This window comes from Nyctereutes procyonoides, unplaced genomic scaffold, assembly GCF_905146905.1.
Source record: "Nyctereutes procyonoides isolate TBG_1078 unplaced genomic scaffold, NYPRO_anot_genome, whole genome shotgun sequence".
NCBI lineage: Eukaryota > Metazoa > Chordata > Mammalia > Carnivora > Canidae > Nyctereutes > Nyctereutes procyonoides.
In genome coordinates this window covers 73,377,224-73,396,148 of record NW_026575146.1, presented here as the reverse complement: position 1 = coordinate 73,396,148, position 18,925 = coordinate 73,377,224, and the positions used below count along the sequence as shown (strand labels likewise).

The window sequence follows — 18,925 nt, the reverse complement described above, 5'->3', positions numbered from 1 at the left end:
GCACGTGCTGTTCCCCTTCTTGAAACACTTTTCTGTCTTCTCCTTGGCCAAGCCAACGCCTACACTTCCTGTAGGCCTCTGCTTTGCTGCTTCGTCTCTGGAAGTCTTCCTTTACCCTTGCCAGACTCTGGGTCCCTCCCAAACAGAGCTCTCAGCATGGCTTGTGTGGTCATTCTCCTCACCCAAGGTTCTAAACTCCTCAAGACACATCCATCGCATCTCCCGTAAGCTTATCTTTGAAACACAGCCTATTACCAAAGACATGCAGAAATGTGTCTGCAGTGAACACGATTAAACAAATGAAGGCCATACAACAGAAACCAAGTCTTTCCAAAACTCCTGCTCTCTTCTCTGTGTCTCCGAGTTTGGTGCATGCTCCGCTTGTTCTTTCTATGCTTTTTTTTTTCTTTCTATGCTTTTACATGGACAGATGCACATACTTTTATAAACCAATGACATTCTATTTCATATATTCTTCTGCAACCTTTTCTCTTTCCTTTTTAAGACATCCTGACATGCTTTCCATGTCAGTATTTGCAAATAGACCCTAGTCGTTGAAAATGTGGCACCAGATTCCAGAAGAAGGGGTTTCTGCCGTCATTGGCTACAGATCAGACAAGACAGACTCCTCCTCACCACAATGTGAGGAATGAATGAGTTCTTTTCATAAGGCCGTGAGACAAAAATTCTAAAACCTCAAGAGGTAGAAATTAAGCCAAAAGTCTGGCCACAAAGTCTCATTTTCTACTCAAGGTAACATGAAGTTATAATCAGATATTGGCTAATGAGGTTTCTTTTCTTTTTCTAGTGAAAAAAGCAATTAGGATACCCTCCTTTTGAGGAGAGCAGACAAAAAGCTTTGTGGACACAACCTAGTGACTATTTCCAAGGACTGAAGGGTCCTGACACCCGGTTTATAATCTGGATTGTTGACAGCAGTGATTCCCAACTCTCCGTTGACACAGAGGCTTGCTTCCTCTGTGCTGTGTTCGAAATACTACAGAGTAATTCAGCATGAATAATTTATTCCAATAGCAAAATAAGAGAGTTTTGCAGGACACTATGCTTCTGTTTCTCTCTTGTATTTTGATTAAAGTATCTTTTGAGATGAAAGGGTCATGTGCTTTAGGAATACTGGTGATATTTTAGACATTTTGTCAAGCTCACTGTTTTCTAGGTGAGGGAAGAATTATTGCATATTTTTATTGCATAAAAAAATATCTGAAGCTCTCTGTTTATAAAGGAGAAATTCCTGATGATCTCCAGAACTGAATGGATAAGTCATTTTATTTTGCCCCAGCCCCTTTCAGATGGACATTTTGGTTGTTTCTAGTTTTTTTGTTTTTGTTTTTTTTTTTTTATTCATGAGAGACAGAGACACAGACAGAGGGAGAAGCAGGCTCCATGCAGGGAGCCTGACGTGAGACTCAATCCTGGGTCTCTAGGATCAGGCCCTGGGCTGAAGGCAGCGCTAAACCGCTGAGCCACCCCGGCTTCCCGGGTACATATATTCTTGACGTGGATAGATTTCCTTGTAAAATAGCTTCACCTGCATACACGCCCATCTTCAGGGTAAGAGGGACTCCCTTGAGGACATGCCTGACAATACCAGGTATTTTCAATCTTTAAAACCTTGTAGTTCTCAATTTAACCTTCAGATTCTTTTGTTTCCTATTCTGATGGGTAAAAATGACTTCTCTTTTTAAAATTTATGCGTCCCTGACTACTAGTTAGCTTGGGCATCTGTTCATAGCAAATGGCCACTTGTACTTTCGTCAATGTCTTTTCATAGCCTTGCTGCCATTTTAGAAAATACACGCTCGTTTATGTTTGTTGATCTCTTGTATATGTGTATGGGTAGGTGCTCTTCTAAGCCTTGGTGTTTTTGTTTTTTTTCAGATTTTATTTTTATTTATTTATTTAAAAAATATCTTTATTTATTTATTTGAGAGAGAGAGAGAGAGAGAGCACAAGCAGGGGGTGGGGCTTGATCCCAGGACTCTGGGATCATGACCTGAGCTGAAGGCAGATGTTTAAACAACTGAGCCACCCAGGCACCCCAATATGTTATTTTTAAATTATGTCTACACCCAACATGGGGCTTGAACTCACAACCCCAAGATCAGGAATCACATGCTCTGCCAACTGAACCAGCCAGGTGCCCGTAACTCTTGGTGGTTTTGTTCTAAATAACTCCTGTCTGCAGCTTGTCTTTTTACTTTTGTGTATTACGTTAAACATTCTTTTATTTTTTAAGTTTGCACCCTGAAATAACCTAAGACTTATTAAAAAAATGTGGCAAAAACACCACAAAGCATTCCTCCAACACCTTTCACCCAGATCCCAAGATGGCAACATCTTTCATTATTCAAACCAGATCTTACTTCACTGATTTTCCCACTGGTATCCTTCTTCTGTCCCAGGAGCCAATCTGGTTCTGCAATCCTTGTTTGGCTTTTATGATCTTTATACTTTTGAACAGTCCAGGCCAGTTATTTTGTAGGATTTGCCTCCATCTGAGTTTGTCTCAGGTTCCCTTGTGATCCAATTTAGGCCATGCACTTTTGGCAGATATTTTTGCCTTTTTCCATTTATCATATTTATGTTACCTTTAGATGCATGGAAGTTTTATATTTCAGAGTAAATTCATCAGTCTTTTCCTAAATTGTGATTTTATACATATTACTTCTAGAAGGCTTTTGTTTTGTGATATCCTATCAAGCTCATGAAGAAATTCTTCTATATTTTCTTCATATTTTAATGTTTTGCTCTTTACTCTAGTTTTTTTTAAGTACTTTTATTTTTTTTTATAAAGATAAAAGGGAGGGGCAGTAGGAGGGAGAATCTTTTTATTTATTTATCTGTTTGTTTGTTTATTTATTTATTTGGAGGGGAGAGAGAATCTTAAGCAGGTGCCACACTCTGCACAGGAGCCTGATGTGGGGGACTTGATCTCATGACCCTGAGATCATGACCTGAGCCAAAAATCAAGGGTGGAGGCTTAACGAACCACCTAGTGTCCTTTGCCTTTTACTTTAGGTTTTTAATCTGTTCAGAGTTCAAGGAGGTGATGGGATATACTTTTTTATTTTCTCCATAGGAATTGCTGATGTTATTGGCCATTTCACCTTCCTCTGTGAATGTGTGTTCTCTTTATCCACTCTCCTGTAAGGTCATTTGTCTTCTGCTTAATCGTTTGCTGGAACTCTTCTATATTTGCCTTTTATAGGTTGGAGAAATATTCTAGCAGTTTTTCCAACTTGATTGTTACAGGACCCTGCCAAATTTTTGCCAAGGCTGTGATTTATGCAGCCATTTTTAAATGGGTGCCAGCGCCTTGCGCAGCTCAGCCTGGCGTTGTGAAATCGGAGTAAACCCCGGGTGAATCGGAGTGTCCTGGCTGTGGCCCCTCCAGGGCCACCCCAAGCCTGGTGTTGGGAAGACCTGGGTTTTCCTTTGCACCTTGTGTCCCCTGAATGACCCCTACCGCATCTCCCCGCACCCCAGGCTGACCCCTGGCCTGTTTGACCTGGGCCGCACCGTCCTCTGCCTCGACTTCATGGTCTTCACGCTACGTCTGCTGCACATCTTCACAGTCAACAAACAGCTGGGGCCCAAGATCGTCATCGTGAACAAGATGGTGAGGGGGCGGGGCCGGGTGGGCGGGGCCAGAGGGGGAAGGGGCGGGGTGTGCGTGCGCAGGCAGGGTGGAGGCGGGGCTTCGCCAGGTGGGGCGGGGCCAAGCCCGGTCACCTCTTCCTCCCCCACAGATGAAGGACGTGTTCTTCTTCCTCTTCTTCCTCGGCGTGTGGCTGGTTGCCTACGGGGTGGCCACGGAGGGGCTCCTTAGGCCCCGGGATCGTGACCTCCCGAATGTCCTGCGCCGCGTCTTCTACCGGCCCTACCTGCAGATCTTTGGGCAGATCCCCCAGGAGGACATGGATGGTATGGAGGGATGAGGGCTTGAGGCCCTCACTCGGAGCCCCTGTCCCTGGGTCTCTGTACCCCTCCCTTTTAAGTCTCTGTCTGTGAGTACCCCTGCTCCCCTTCATCTCTGTGGGCCTCTGTCCACCTCTCTCTCCGAGTCTCCGTCCCCTGCCTCTGGGTCTCTGCCCCTCCTCTGTCTCTTTAGGTTTCTGACCCTCGCTCTCTCCCTGGGATTGTCTCCCTCTCTCTGGGTATCTGCCTCCCTGGCCCCATCTCTGAGTGTCTCCCTTTACAGTGGCCCTCATGGAGCATGCCAACTGCTCAGCAGAGCAGGGCTTCTGGGCACGGCCGGCGGGGGTCCTGGCAGGCTCGTGTATCTCGCTCTATGCCAACTGGCTGGTGGTTCTCCTCCTCATCATTTTCCTGCTCGTGGCCAACATCCTGCTGCTCAATTTGCTCATCGCCATGTTCAGGTGAGGCCTGATCCCACCTCACCCAGCATGACCCTTGACCCCATAATGATTCTTTTTTTTTTTTTTTTGAGGATTTTATTTATGTATTCATGAGAGACTCACAAAAAGAGAGAGGCAGAGATACAGGCAGAGGGAGAAGCAGGCTCCAGGCAGGGAACCCGATGTGGGACTCGATCCCTGGACTTCAGGATCAGAGAAGGCAGGCGCTAAACCACTGAGCCACCCAGGGATCCCCTCCACAATGATTCCTGATCCCAGCCTAATCAATTCTTTCTTTAGTCCCAGAATTCAGACTCTGCTCCTGACCTGGACTGTGGACTCCCTATCTTCTCCCCGAGCCCAGGCTCAACATTACAAAAAATTTTATTGTGGCAAAATATATAGAACATAAAATTTGCCATTTTTAAGTGTACAGATTCAAAGGTGTTAAGTTCATGATGTTTTACAACCATTACCACTATGTATTTCCAAAAATTTTTATCACGAACTTATACGAACACAGTGTGTATCCATTAAGCAAGCACTAACTTCCCATTCTCCACTATCCCCAGCTCCTGGTAACCTTGAATTTACTTGCTATCTTTAGGAATTTGCTGTCTAGAGGTTTCATAGAAGTGGAATCATACAATATTTAAAATTTTCTGTCTGACTTATTTCACCTAACATAATGTTTTCAGTGTTCACTCGTGTTGTAGTATGGACTGTGCTCTATTTTTTTATGGCTGAATAATATTCCATTGTATCAGCCAATCACATCCATTCATCTGTTCATGGAAACTCGGGTCATTTCCATCCCTTGGCTTTTGTGACTAATGCTGCAATGAACATTAGGTCTCATGGACCTGCTTGGGTCTCCGTTTTTATTTCTTCTGGATTTACATCTAAAGTAGAAGCTGGGTATGCTGCAATAATTGTTTAGCCTTTTGAAACCAAACTCTTTTCTACAGTAGCCACACCATTTTCTGTTCTTGTTAACGATGTATGAGAGTTCCAATTTCTCAACAGCCTTTTCCAAGAGTTGGTTTTTTTTTCCTTTTCAAAAAATTGTAGCCATTCTAGTTAGGGAGTATGAACTGGTATTTCATTGTGGTTTTGATTTGCATTTCCCTAATGACTAATGGTGTTGAGCATCTTTCCATGTGTTTATTGGCCATTTGCACATCTTTGGAGAAATGTTTATTCAGGTCTTTTGCCTGTCTTTAAACTGGGTTGTTTGTCTCTTTGTTATAGCAGTTCTTTATATATTTTGGATATTAAACTCCTATCAGATATATGATTTGCAAATATTTTCTCCCATTCTGTTGGTTATCTTTTCCTGTTCTTGAAAATCTTCTTTGATGTACAAAAGTTTTAAATTTTTAAATATTTGTAGTATTGGTGTTATATCTAAGGACCCATCACCAAATTCAAGGTCATAAAGATTTACTCCTGTGTTTTATAGTTTTAGCTCTTTTTTTTAAAATTTATTTTTAAAAATTATTATTTTTTTAGGTTTAGCTCTTACATTCAAGTTGTTGTCTGTTTTGAATTAATTTTTTAAAAGATTTTATTTATTTATTCATGAGACAGAGAGACAGAGAGAGAGAGAGAGAGGCAGAGACATAGGCAGAGAGAGAAGCAGGCTCCATGCAGGGAGCCTGATGTGGGACTCGATCCCGGAACTCCAGGATCACACTCTGGTCTGAAGGCAGGCATTAAACCCCTGAGCGACCCAGGTGTCCCTTGACTTACTTTTGTATATGGTGTGAGGTAGGGGTCCAACTTCATTCTTTTTGCATGTAGAGATCCATTTGTTCCAGGTCTTTGCATTTAAGATATTTTTGCCCCATTTGAATGGACTTGTCACCCTTGTTAAAAATCAGTTGGACATTGTATTAATTTCCTGGGGCTTCTCTAACAAAGTACCAACAATTGAGTGGTTTTAAATAACAAGAAAACTTTCCACAACAGTTCTGGATGCTGTAAGTTCAAAATCAAGGTATGGATAAGGTTGGTTCCTTCTAAGGGCTGTGAAGGAGCGTCTGTTCACTGACTCTCTCCTACCTTCTGGTGGATTGCTGGCAGTCTTTGGCTTAAAGATGTAGCATTGCAATCTCTGCCTTCATCTTCCTATGATGTTCTCTCTGTGTGCATGTCTGTGTCCAAATTTCCCCTTTTCATAAGAACACCAGCCATGTTAGATTAGGGACCAGACCTAATGACCTCATTTTAACTTACCTTTGTAAAGACTCCACTTCCAAATAAGTCACGTTCTTAGATCTAGGCATTAGGATATCAACATATCTCGTGTAGTGGAAAGGGGACACAGTATAACCCAAAATACTTATAGATATATAGGTTTATTTCTGGACTCATTTCTATTCCATTGGTCGATATGTCTATCATATGCCAGTACCACACAGTTTTGATTTTGTAGCAAATTTTCAAATTAGGAAGTGTGAGTCTTCCAACTTTGTTCTTTTTCAAGGTTGCTTTAGCTATTCAGAGCCTCTTGCAATCACATATGAATTTGAGGATTGGCTTTACTTTTCTGCAAAAAAGGCTGTTGGAATTTTGATAAGAATTATGTTGAATTTGTAGATTGCTTTGGGTAGTTTTGTGATATCAAATATCAAATCTTTGTACTCATGAACGCATGTTGTCTTTCCACTTATTTAGGTGCTATTTTATTTTATTTATTTTTAAAAAGATTTTATTTATTCATGTGAGACACAGAGACAGAGGCAGAGACACAGGCAGAGAGAGAAGCAGGCTCCATGCAGGGATCCCGATGTTGAACTCGATCCCGGGACTCCAGGATCACGCCCAGGGCTGAAGGGAGGCACTCAACTCCTGAGCCACCCAGGCATCCCTTAGGTGCTGTTTTAAATTTCTTTCAGTATTGTTTTGTAATTTTCAGTGTGAAAGTCTTCCACCTTGGTTAAATTTATTCCCAGATGCTTTATACTTTTAGATTCTATTGTAAATGAAATTGCTTCCTTAATTTCCTTTTTGGATTGTTCATTGCAAGTATATAGAAACACAGCTGATGTTTAGTTGGTGATCCTCTACCCTGTAACTTTGCTGAATTTGCCTATTAGCTCTAGTAGCTTTCTTGTGATTCTCTGAGATTTTTGATATATAGGATCATGTCATTTGTGAATGGAAATAGTTTTATATCTTCCTTTCCAATTTGGATGCCTTTTATTTATTTTTCTTGTTTAACTGCTCTGGCTATAACTTTCAGTACGATGAGGAGTAGCTGTGGTGAGAGTGGGCATCCTTGTCATGTTCCTTATTTTAGCAAGAAGATGTCAATCTTTCTTCATTGAGTATGATGTTAGCTGTAGGTTTTTCATAAGTACTCATTACCATGTAGAGGAATTTTCCTTTTAATCTTATTTTTCTGAGTTAAAAAAAAAATTTACCATGAAAGGATGTTGTACTTTGTCAAATCCCTTCTGTGTCTCTGTCACTTGATCTGATCATGTGGGTTTTTTCCCTTTCTTCTATTAAGGTGATGTATTATATTGATTTTTGTATGTTAAATCATCTTTGCAGTATTGGGATAAATCCCACTTGATCATGGTGTATAATCCTTTTAATATGCTGCTGAATTAGGTTTGTTAGTATTTTGTTGAGGATATTTGCAGGTATATTCATAAAAAATATTGGTCTGTAATTTTGTTTCCTTGTGATATCTTTATCAAGGTTGGGAATGCTGCTGGCTTCATAGAATGAGTACTCTGTACAGAGTACTCTGTACTCTCTTCTCTTCTTCAGTTTTTTTTTTTTTTTTTTTTTGAGAAAGATTTTTTTTTTTTTAATATTTCATAAAATTCCCCAGCAAAAACTTCTGGACCTGAGCTTTTTGTTGTTGGGACATCTTTGATGAGTGATTCGATCTCTTTGCTTGTTATAGGTCTTTTGAGATTTTCTGTATCTTCTTGAGTCAGGTAATTTGTGTGTTTCTAGGAAATTTGTCCATTTATTTCATTTAGGTTATCTAATTTGTTGGCATACAATTGTAGTGGTGTCTTTTATAATCCTTTTTATTTCTGTAAAATTGGTAGTAATGTCTCCATTTTCATTTCTGATTTTAGCTATTTGTGTTCAGCTGATTTTTGAATCTGTCTACAACCTTCACCCTAATTGGTGACACCATCCCCAACTTGACCTCTGACACCTATCTTCCTAACCCAGCCTCTAAGTGTATGTTATATGTAATATATACCTGTAATACCTAATACCTGTAATACTGCTGACTTTATTGATACTGACCTCTGCCTGCTGCCTTAGACTTCAAACGTGTTGTTTAATATCTAACCTTGATCTGCCCTCGATGACCTCTGATGACCCTTGACTTCTCCACGCCAGCTACACCTTCGGCAAAGTACAGGGAAACAGTGACCTCTACTGGAAGGCACAGCGCTACAGCCTCATCCGGGAATTTCACTCTCGGCCTGCACTGGCCCCGCCCCTTATCATCATCTCGCACGTGCGCCTCCTCATCCGGCAACTACGCAGGCGCCGGTCCCGCTTGCCGCCCTCCCCTGTCTTCGAACATTTTCGTGAGAGCGGGGTTTGATGCAACAGGGAAAAGCACAGGGGACCGTGGCAGAAAGAAAAGGATGGACAGGCTGGGGGTGATGTGCAGGAGCACCAGTGGGCAGAGGTTAGGCGGTCGGGGGGCGGGTGTGAAGCGAAGGGGCGTGGCCAGGGAGGGCTGGCGCCGCAGGCTTTTCGTGGGGAGGCTGAGTGGAGGAGGGGCGACTTTTGACTCTGTCCTGACCCTGCCCGCCAGGGGTCTACCTCACGAAGGAAGCAGAGCGGAGGTTGCTGACCTGGGAATCGGTGCAGAAGGAGAATTTCCTGCTGGCGCGCGCGCGGGACAAGCGGGAGAGCGACTCGGAACGCCTGAAGCGCACCTCGCAAAAGTGAGGGCGGGGCCTGGCTGGGGGCGGGGCTTCCGGCCTGGAGCGTATCCCGTTGGAGCCTGAGTGGGAGGGGCCCGGGGGGCTGGGGAGGAAGGTGGGCCTCCAGGGGGCGGGGCTTCCGAAGGGGGCGGGGCCAACAGGTCTGGACCGGGCCTGACGCCCCGGTTGCCGGTTGCGGTGGGTTGCAGGGTGGACACAGCCCTGAAGCAGTTAAGACAGATCCGCGAGTATGAGCAGCGTCTGAAAGGGCTGGAGCAGGAGGTGAGGACTCCCAGACTGGGCTGGGGCAGTGTGGCCGGGTGGGGTTCCGGTCTCCTGTCCTTACGCCGCCCCCTGCTCCCCAGGTCCAGCACTGTAGCCAGGTCCTAGGCTGGGTGGCCGACGCCCTGAGCCGCTCAGCGCTGCTGCCCCCAGGGGGCCCGCCGCCTCCAGCCCCGTCTGGGCCCAAAGGTCAGTATTGTGGGGTCCACCTCTGTCTCTCCCTGGCCTCTGTCACCACCACCCTAAGTTCTGGGCCCTCTGTTCCTCTCTTTCTGAGTGCTTTTCTCTCTTTTGCCGCACTTCCAGTGTCCCTGGGTCACTGACTCCGTTTTCTTTGGGCTTTTCATGTTTCCTTCTCCTTCTGTCTGCAGGTCTTCCATTTTTTCTATTCTCTCCATCCCCGCCACTTGTTCTCTCTTCTCTCTTCCCCCTAGACTGAGCCCTGCTGGCGGTCTTCACGGAGTAGCCCCCATAGGGAGATTTTGCTCCCAAAGTCCTTGCAGGTCCTTGGCCCTTGCACCTCGTGGCCTTGTCTTTCACATGGGCCCCATGCTCATGGAGGACACCTGGGCCGCCAACAGGACCACTTCATGGAGTGTCGTCCATGCGAACCACTTGCAGGCCCATCCCCTCCCCCCCGGTAACCAGTCCCCACTCTGGGAGGATCAGCCTCTGGAGCCGGATTTGCCCTTCTGAGGGCCTTGCCACAGCCCGCTGGGCGGGAGAAGGCTGCAGAGTTCCCGGATATAGGGATCACAGATCCCACTTGCAGCTCCCCACACTGGGGAAATAAAGCCATTTGAGAGGAATGGAGTCCAATGCTTGATTCTTGGGGAAATGGTAGATCCAGATCTTTTTGAGATGGGGGGGCTGGGTCTGGGTACGGGGTCATTGATCTGCTTGTTACCGTATTTGAGATAATCTCCAGGTCTGTTCCCCACTCCCCGGCCCCCGCTGCCTGTCTCACTCAGGCCCAACATCTCTTGTGTGCACTATTTTGATGGTTCTCACTTCAGTGGGACAGAAACCCCAACTGTCTGCAACCCCCCACCCTAGTTTCTACTTTCCGGTGGAGAAAGAACTCAGTAATAATAAGCAAATTATTTCCTGGAGTGGGGGTGGTTGGGAGCTATGTACATCTGCTTTGGCAAGAGGGGAACAGATGATGCAAATTTGAGTAGATAACTGCAGAAATGTCTTTAAAGAGTCTAATTAGTGGGAAATTGCAGGCCACGCGCACATGGAATTGAGGCAAATATGCATCATTATACATGCAGTTTAACTAAACAACCCATAACAAAGTAAACTGGTAATGACAAGACTGAACTGACAGCAGTTATTAGTTAAATAGCAGGAAAACCACCAACAACCATCACATCCAAAAATCAAAACCAAAACATCCTTCCTCCAAATTGGAGGAATTCCAACTATCTGCCATTTTGGGTGCGGAGTAGCTTTGAAATATTGCCAAGTGTTGTGTGGCAACCAGATTTCTCTGGAAGATGCTGAATTAATTCTCCCCAAACCAAGTCGTAATATCAATGACAGTGGTAATATTAATACAATACTGCTTGACATTTAGAAATTTCTAATTTCTTACTGCTAGAATACAGAAATATTGCTGATTTGTTTATTGACATATTCTGTGACTTTGCTAAACTTTCTTAGTTGTAGTTTAATTTTTGCAGTCTTTGGGATTTTCCCTGGATATAGTCAAGCTGTTTGTAAGTAGAGGCAATTTTATTTTATTTCCAATTTGGTTTTTTTCTTCTTTTATCATGGTTAAATAAATAATACAAAATTTACCATTTTAATCTGTTTGAAGCATGCAACTCAGTAGCACTTAGTACTTTGACAAAGTTGTGAGTGATTACCACTATCTCAGTCCAGAAATGCTCATCACTCCAAACAGAAACCTTGTACCATTAAGAACTCACTGAGCATTCTTCTCTTCCCCCAGCCCTGGCCACCACCATTCTGCTCTCGAACTCTATGGATTTCCCTATTCTGGATATTTCCTATAAATGGAATCATCACACATCTGGTCCCTTGTGTTTTGACTTCTTTCACTTAGCACAATGTTTTCAAGTTTTCTCCATGTTGAAGCAGAGCTTCATTCCTGCCTGCGGCTGAATAATAGAAGTATGCATATATCACTTTTGTTTTATCCATCCATCTGTTGATGGACGTTTGTGTGGCTTTCCTGTAATTGTGAATAATGCTATGAACGTTCATGTACAAGTTTTTATTTGAACACGATTTTCAGTTCTTTTGGGTTTAGACCTAGAGTGGAATTTGATATTTCTATGATTAACTTTTTGGGGAACTGTCAAACTGATTTTCATAATGGCTGCAACATTTCATATTCCCCGCAGCGACGCAGGAGTTTCCAGTTTCTTTAACACCAACCCTTGTTACTTCGCATTCTCTTTGGTTATCGATATCCTGGTGGGTGTAAAGTTGTGTGCCTGTCGGTTTGATTTACATTTCCCTAATGACTGAAGACATTGAGCTGCTTTTCTTGTGCTTGTCGGCCATTTGTATATCTTGGGAAGGAATGCTGTGTTAGCAATGACCTCCACTCAATCACATCTAACTAGGGATGAGTGGGCCTTGAATGAAGACAAAAATGAAGGCCCTGCTGCCCAAGTCATCATCTGAGGACTACCTGGGCTCAAATAGACATCTCAGAGTTTAGAAAAAACAAATGGTTGTCCTGAAGCTTCTAACTATTAAGGAAGTAGATCCAATAAGGATCAGCCTTTATGGCTCTTGTATATCTCACAGGTGGGAAATTTTGCTGCAGCTGATGCGTCATGACTCACATATGTTAGACTCCTTGGTCTGTGTTCTCCAAGTAGGAAAACGCACCTGAATTCAACTGATAAAGCACACAGTGGGGAAAAGGAAGCCGAAGTGACCCCGTTGGGTAGGGGGCCTAGGGCCAACTCAACGGGCTGTTTTGGCTTCTACTATTAAAGGTATAATTGCCGTTTTGTATGTCCATACTGTGACTGTCCCATAAGTGTCAGAGGGTTCTCCTGTCCAGACACGGGCATGTGTGGTCATCTCCAGGAGACAGAAACGACAGAATCCCAAAAAGAAAGGGGAAATCACAGTTTTAGAGACTTCAGGGCTGCAGCAGCCCCAGGGAGGCCATTTCTCAGTACAACGGCGCCACCTGCTGACACAACCGCCATGAACACACCTTTTAAGAAAAGGCAGCTATTAATTTGCTGTTAAGTTCTTGAAAGAGGAGGCCCCACCCATGGAGGCATCCTGATCCTCTAGCCTTACATTTTCATTTTGGGCTAAGTCAAGTTGAACTTGACAACCAGCAAGGTTTGAAATGGTTAAATATAAATGATATATTCAAAAGCACAGCGACACTGGTACTGTTGGCAGTAACCTCACTGGCAGGAACTACCCCTCCACCACCTGAAGCAAAGCCACTGGCTTCATGGGCCCTCAATTTACAAAGGTTCCCATAAGCGCCTGGGCCTCGTTCGCTGCTGGGTGGGCTAAGTTAAAGGCTTGTGGTATCCACTGTGGTGCGGCAGCCACCCAACCCCAAAGCCAACCCTGAAAGACAGATCGAAGTTTATAGTTAAGGTATTGGATGGGACTCTGTTTCCCCTACTCTCCATCTGGTATTACTGATTGTCGGAACAGTTCCCTTAAAAATCCATTCGGAATATATTTCTGACTACCTTTCTCATGTCATGGTCCACACATCTTAGGCACGTGGTTTGGTCATTGAATGTGGGTATCCCAGAGAGGCTTCATCTCTTCCAGGCCTCCTGGATAATGACTGAGGCCAAAGGGGTGAGGGATTTGTTTCATTTGTTTTGAAAATGAAGGATTCTAGCCCCTGGTCATTCTTGGGTCATTTTTCTTTCTTTCTGCTGGACTGCCTGGAGTTTACACTCCCTTGGGTGGCAGCCTCACCCAAAGTGGGCCAACTAGGGAGTTCAAACAAAATTCTGCTTTAGCCACCAGGATTTTCTTGTTGGCCTGAGATGGCCCTAGATCAGGGGTTGCCAAATTATGACCTGTGGGATATTCTGGCCCTTGAGCTAAGAATTATTTTTACATCTTTAAAGAGCTATAAAGAAAACAAATAACAAAAAAAAAAGGAAAAAAGAAAAAAAGCAAATAACAAAGAATATACAATAGAGACCATATGTCCTGCAAAGCCAAAAATATTTACTATCTGGTCCTTTAAAGGAAAAGTTTGCTGACTCCTGTCTAAGCTGCAATACTTGCTAATACTACCCATGTGGCTTAACTAAGCCAATGTGATGGCCAACCAGATCAAAGCTAACAACAAAACCCCTCACCATGCTGCAGGACCTCATTGCAGGGGGGCTAGAGTCTTCCACTCCACATTCACCAAAACCACCAACCTCCCTACACATAGGTCACATCAAATGTCCTTGCTTCCGCCCCCACCCCATAAGGTTGTGGAAGCAACTTAGATCGGGGAACATAGGACATGCCAAGATCCTGACCTCAGGGGTCAAGAAATGGATACCTTGGTATGGAAATGAAAAAGCAAAGGATCCCAGACTAGGAACCAGAAGACCTCAATTCTGTTTCCACCTTGGTCCCTGAGTGGTTATTTGCTCTCAGAGCAGTTCTGTCTTTCCTCAGAGCCTCCTGCAGTATCCACTCCCTGGAAGAAGAGGTGGGCGAAGGAGCCCAGGAAAGGGTCTGTCTGTTGCCTTGCCTAAGTGTTAACAAAAGCATGGGGGCTTCTTATGGCACCTGAGACAGGGTCCTCCCTGCCAGGACTCCCCATCCCCCAACCTCACACACACACAGAATGACCTTGGAGCTAGAGCCCTATGTGATTTAAGATGTATCATCTCCACTGGTTTTTAGCTGACCCCACCAGACTCTTGGCATACCCAGTTTGTAGTGGCCCATCCTGACTCTGTGAGGGGGAAGAGACACAGAAGTGAGGGTGAGGATGGGAGGTGGGGCCAGGGCTTCTCCCTGCAGCTCGTTTCCTGAGCCATGTCATCCCAGATCCAGGGTCCCTGGAGAGCAAGGTGGAGGCAGGAAGCCAGGAGGTGGGAAAGCCCTGTGAGTTTCTGCCTCTGCCCTTTTTAGGGCTCTCCAGATTGGGTTGTAGAAACCGTTACACTGGGGATACAGGATGAAAAATTTAGAATTTCTACTTATATTTACTTTTTTAACTGAAATAAGCAAAACAAATTAAGCTTTCCCAATATTAAATCTATAGAACGACATTAGTTCACAAGTAGATTTTCTACATATGTTGGGAATATTTTCTCAAAGAATTGTCACTGATAAGGGAGTGTGATAAGGAATGCTTAGAGACCTCTGAGGTAAATAAAAGGTATGAATGGGCAGGCAGAGATATCTGAGAGGTGATTTGGAAACAGAGTGGGGTAGTGATGGGAACTGGCATTGAACCTCATGGTCCTGATCTTTGGATATGGGGAGTTGCCCAGAAGGCCACTAAGAAGTGTGGCATTTAGAAGGTGCCTCCACCTCCTGAGTTGCCTTAACTCCATTTGATGTTTGAAGAGGCAGGGTGGTGTTACCTATTCACACAGACAGTGCTAAGTTCTCTAAGACTCCTTGGTCCTGACCCCATAGAAACCAAGTAACCTACTCCCAATGCCCAAGTGGGTGATCAACTCTACGCCAAGTAGGAATTAAGCATGATGGCTAGAGAGGACCTACCTGCCAGGTGCTGTCCGAGGCACACTCCCCTCTTGGTAGGAGTAGTGAGATAATTATGAGACATTTAGTTTGGTCACCAAACCAAGTTCTATTTAAGGGTTAACACACTTTCTAGATTGAGTAATACTTATTGCTGCAAAGTTCCCCAATTTGCTTGGCTTAACTTCAGAACAAAGAGGAATGTAGAAGGTCCGTATCTGTATCCCAAAGGGAGATGGAGGTTGGAGTCAACAGACTGGACACTCAGTTCACCAGACGTTGGTGACTTGGAGGGTATGTGTGTAGACAGAGGCGGACGGAAAGAACGCTGTGGCCACAGCCTGTACATGGGGTCTAAGTGGATCGATTTATTGACTCAGCATTATTATCCCAGCCCATTCTGAGAGGGTAGCCCTGAAGAAGTCAGCCATCCTAGTGATCCAGTTTGGTGGTGGAATTTGGGGTTTGGAGTGAACACTGTATCTCCATGATAACTGGGAAGGCTGGGTCCTAGAAATTGCTATGAAGCTCGTTCCATGTTACCAATATGGTACTCCCTCCTCACAAGGAGAAAGGAGGTACTAGGTCCGGCCCTGTAAATGGCTAAGTGGATTTCTTCATCTGAATTCTCCAATCTCAGAGCAGAGTGTTCCACTCAGCAGAATTGGTACTATTCCAGGAGATAAAGAGCTCCTGAGTTGTCCATTTCCTTCCAAGGCCAAATGAGCGGTTGCTAGGCAGAATTTCCATGTGCCCACCCCCCTCCTATCCAGCTGAACCAATTATTTCTGTAGCAAAATGGACACTAATGCCACCAGTTATTAGAGAGGTTTGGTGCCTTGGAAAAAATGGGTAGTTTCACCAGTTACTGAACAGAGTTCTCATCCTGCTTCTCTTCTTTGGTCTCTGTGTGCAGCTCACTGTTGTCTACGGCTACCGAGGCGGGGCTCACCTGTCTTGAAATTGGCAGGCTGACACTCCTTCCGGAGAATGACGATGTCAGGGATGTAATGACAGGCAGGCTCAACCAGGAAGAGCTCTGACTGCTCCTACTCAGAGGCAGGCTGCACTGCCATGGGGGGAGGTTCAGGTTCAGCCCCCTATCCAGGAGCAGGTTGAGCTGCTTGGATGAGCTTTCACTGTTTCTCTCCTGGGACTTCCCCAGGTGGTGCTTAGGCCACTGTAAGGGCTTGGGAGGCACCGAAGGCATCTTTTTGGACTGTAGTTTTTCAAAGGGATCAGAAGCAATGTGGTCCTGGAGGTACCACCAGTGGTAAAGTGGGTGGACTGGGATCGGCAGCAAGGTGAGGATGCTGAGGAAGGTGACCCAGCCCAGGGTGCTCTGCAGGTAGGGCTGTTTTACCTCCTGGCTCTGGAGGCAGAGAAGGGAGCAGGGTGGGAGGAAGAGGTGACAGGTGAGGTGCTTTCAATCTGTGCGATGCAGGGGATTAGGTTCCCCAGGGACTGGGAAGCTGGCTAAAGGGTCTCTGGGGGCAGAGAGAGCCCAGACCTAAGGTCCTGTGGAATGGGAGATCAGAACGAGGGTTGACCAGAGTGGGAGGCCAGGTAGGGGCATCTCACCATACTGCTGTTCCAGGCAATGTAGTAAGGGGGCACCATCTGGTAGAGCTGCATGATGTAGATGGTGGTCAGGGCCAGCAGCCCGGGCAGGGTCACGTAGCACCACAGGAGAGTGAAGAAGGACCACAGCAGGCGGCCCAGATCACTAAATATTTCTTCCCTGACCCTGAGGTGGGGGCAATGGGCATAAATGTCTGGAAGGAGCCCTCCTCTGGCAACCAGGGTCTGAAGGTGCACCTCTTGGGAGGGTGCGCCTGCCAGACCTCTGGTTCTCTCACCAGTTCTCAACTCTTAGTGGCTACCAAGTCCTTCTGGGCCTTCCCTGAGGCTGGGCCCTGCATCTATTCTTCTCATGGGAGCCTCCTGATCCAGGGGGAGTGCAGTGCTCCAGCCCTCTGCCTTCGGACTATCCCATGGGGCCCATGGTAAGGGAACCCGAGTCTCCTGATTTCTGACTATTCTTTCTGTCAGGACCCACCTGGTTGCCCTCAGATCACTCCCTCCTGCACACCCATGCTATAAGCTAGACCCCCTGCTGCGGGAGGGACAGAGGGTGCAGATCATGTGCCCCCTCTCCTCGGAGACCTGGAATGGGTCTCTGGCTGGGCAGACCCCGGGGCTTGGACATCACCTCCTAGCTCCGTAGATGCAGGCCAGGGCCACATTCTGGAAGGTCACAATGATGACGAGGGTCAGCGGGATCAGGTAGTCATCAAACAAGGACATTATGTAGTTGCCAGCGTGACTGGTGAAGATGAGGCTGCCCAGAAAACCTCCCAAGCAGATGAGCACTGTGGCAAAGGCAGGTTTGGCCACACTGAGGCCTACGTGTAGGGCTGGGCCAGGGGTCAAAGTGAGCCCTGGAGACTGGGGTGGTCTAGGGAGAAGGAGCAGTAGGGCAGGGTTTTTGCTGGGGTGAGCATCCACAGTACCTGAGAGCAGCTTAGGATACCTCCTGAAGGTAGAGATGGAGTTCTGGAGGGGAGAGACAATGCCTTCCAAGATCTGTATCGAGGTGCTCAGCCCCATGATGACCAGGGCCAAGAAGAAGAGGATGGCCCAGAAAGAGGCACCAGGGAACAACGAGATGACTTGGGAGAAGGCTACGAATGCCAGGCCAGGGCCCTCCATGAACTGTGGGTGAGAAGGGCTCTCAGGCAGTGGTGGGTCTGGATGAGGACAATGGAGCAGTGATTGATCAGTAATGTCTTTGTCAGACAGAGGAAAGAGGCACAGAATGGTGGGCTGGGTGGAGGGCAGAATGCTGTTTGCCCTACTTGGTTTCTGGAACTGTGTGAGCTTCAACTCTTGGAGCCTCCTCTAACGAACTGGGATCCTGGGGTTGATGCGAGAATTAAAGTCAAGTGACAACTTAGCAAAGACCCTGGTGTATGCACAGTGGTGGTGGTGATGTGACTGTAACTGTTGCCTGCCTCAGATGATGTGTGGGGTGTCTCCCAGTGTCCTCTGGGGCCTTTGGGAAGCACTCTTCTGCCCCCACAAACACACCTTTTCCTTCTGCATCTTGATGCTGCAGGATGGAGAGAAGTGGATGACCTGGTATTGGAGGTATTGAGGGAGTTTGCTGATCCAGTCCAAGTAGTCCAAGGTGGTGAGGTATAGCATGTCTTCTGGAGGCTTGGCATCCTGAGGCAGCATACCCTTTTTTATCAGATTCTTCAGCTTCAGGATGCTTCTGAATGGGAATCAGAGGCAAGGAGAGGTGGTGACCTGGCTGGCCCCTCTGCCATCTGCGAACCAGAGCAGCCGGGGACTGCAAGGTGAGTGGGCTGAGATGAGTGCAGCAGAGTCGGGGTGGGGTGTGTGTGTGACTGGATGGGGCCTGGAAGCTAATCACATGAACTTGGGGTGAGTTGCCCTGGGAATTCCACCTAAGGGGCAGAAGACTCTATATTTGCAGTAGCTAGGATTCCTCGGTTTAGGGGTTGAAATCTCCCCTGCACCCCACCCCTGCAAAATTCATATGTTCAGGTCCTTAATCCCCTGCTACCTCAGAATGTGAACCCTATTTTGAAATAGGGTTGTTACAGAGGTAATTAAAGATGAGGTCCT

At 45.9% G+C, this 18,925-nt stretch overlaps 1 protein-coding gene across 5 annotated transcripts in view; it reads left to right on the top strand.

Moving 5' to 3' along the window:
* The window catches only part of TRPM4 (transient receptor potential cation channel subfamily M member 4), a 42,319-nt gene extending 31,929 nt beyond the window's left edge, over positions 1-10,390 (top strand). For 2 of the 5 annotated variants that reach the window (XM_055309994.1, XM_055309995.1), the window contains 8 exons: positions 3,508-3,640; positions 3,771-3,945; positions 4,223-4,400; positions 8,757-8,950; positions 9,184-9,316; positions 9,505-9,577; positions 9,661-9,766; positions 10,012-10,390. In XM_055309994.1, the coding sequence (XP_055165969.1) occupies positions 3,508-3,640; positions 3,771-3,945; positions 4,223-4,400; positions 8,757-8,950; positions 9,184-9,316; positions 9,505-9,577; positions 9,661-9,766; positions 10,012-10,016 (997 nt within the window). In that variant the 3' untranslated portion in view covers positions 10,017-10,390. The other 3 variants (XR_008662498.1, XM_055309998.1, XM_055309997.1) reach the window with 3 other exon arrangements.
* Positions 10,391-18,925: the final 8,535 nt, after the last annotated feature.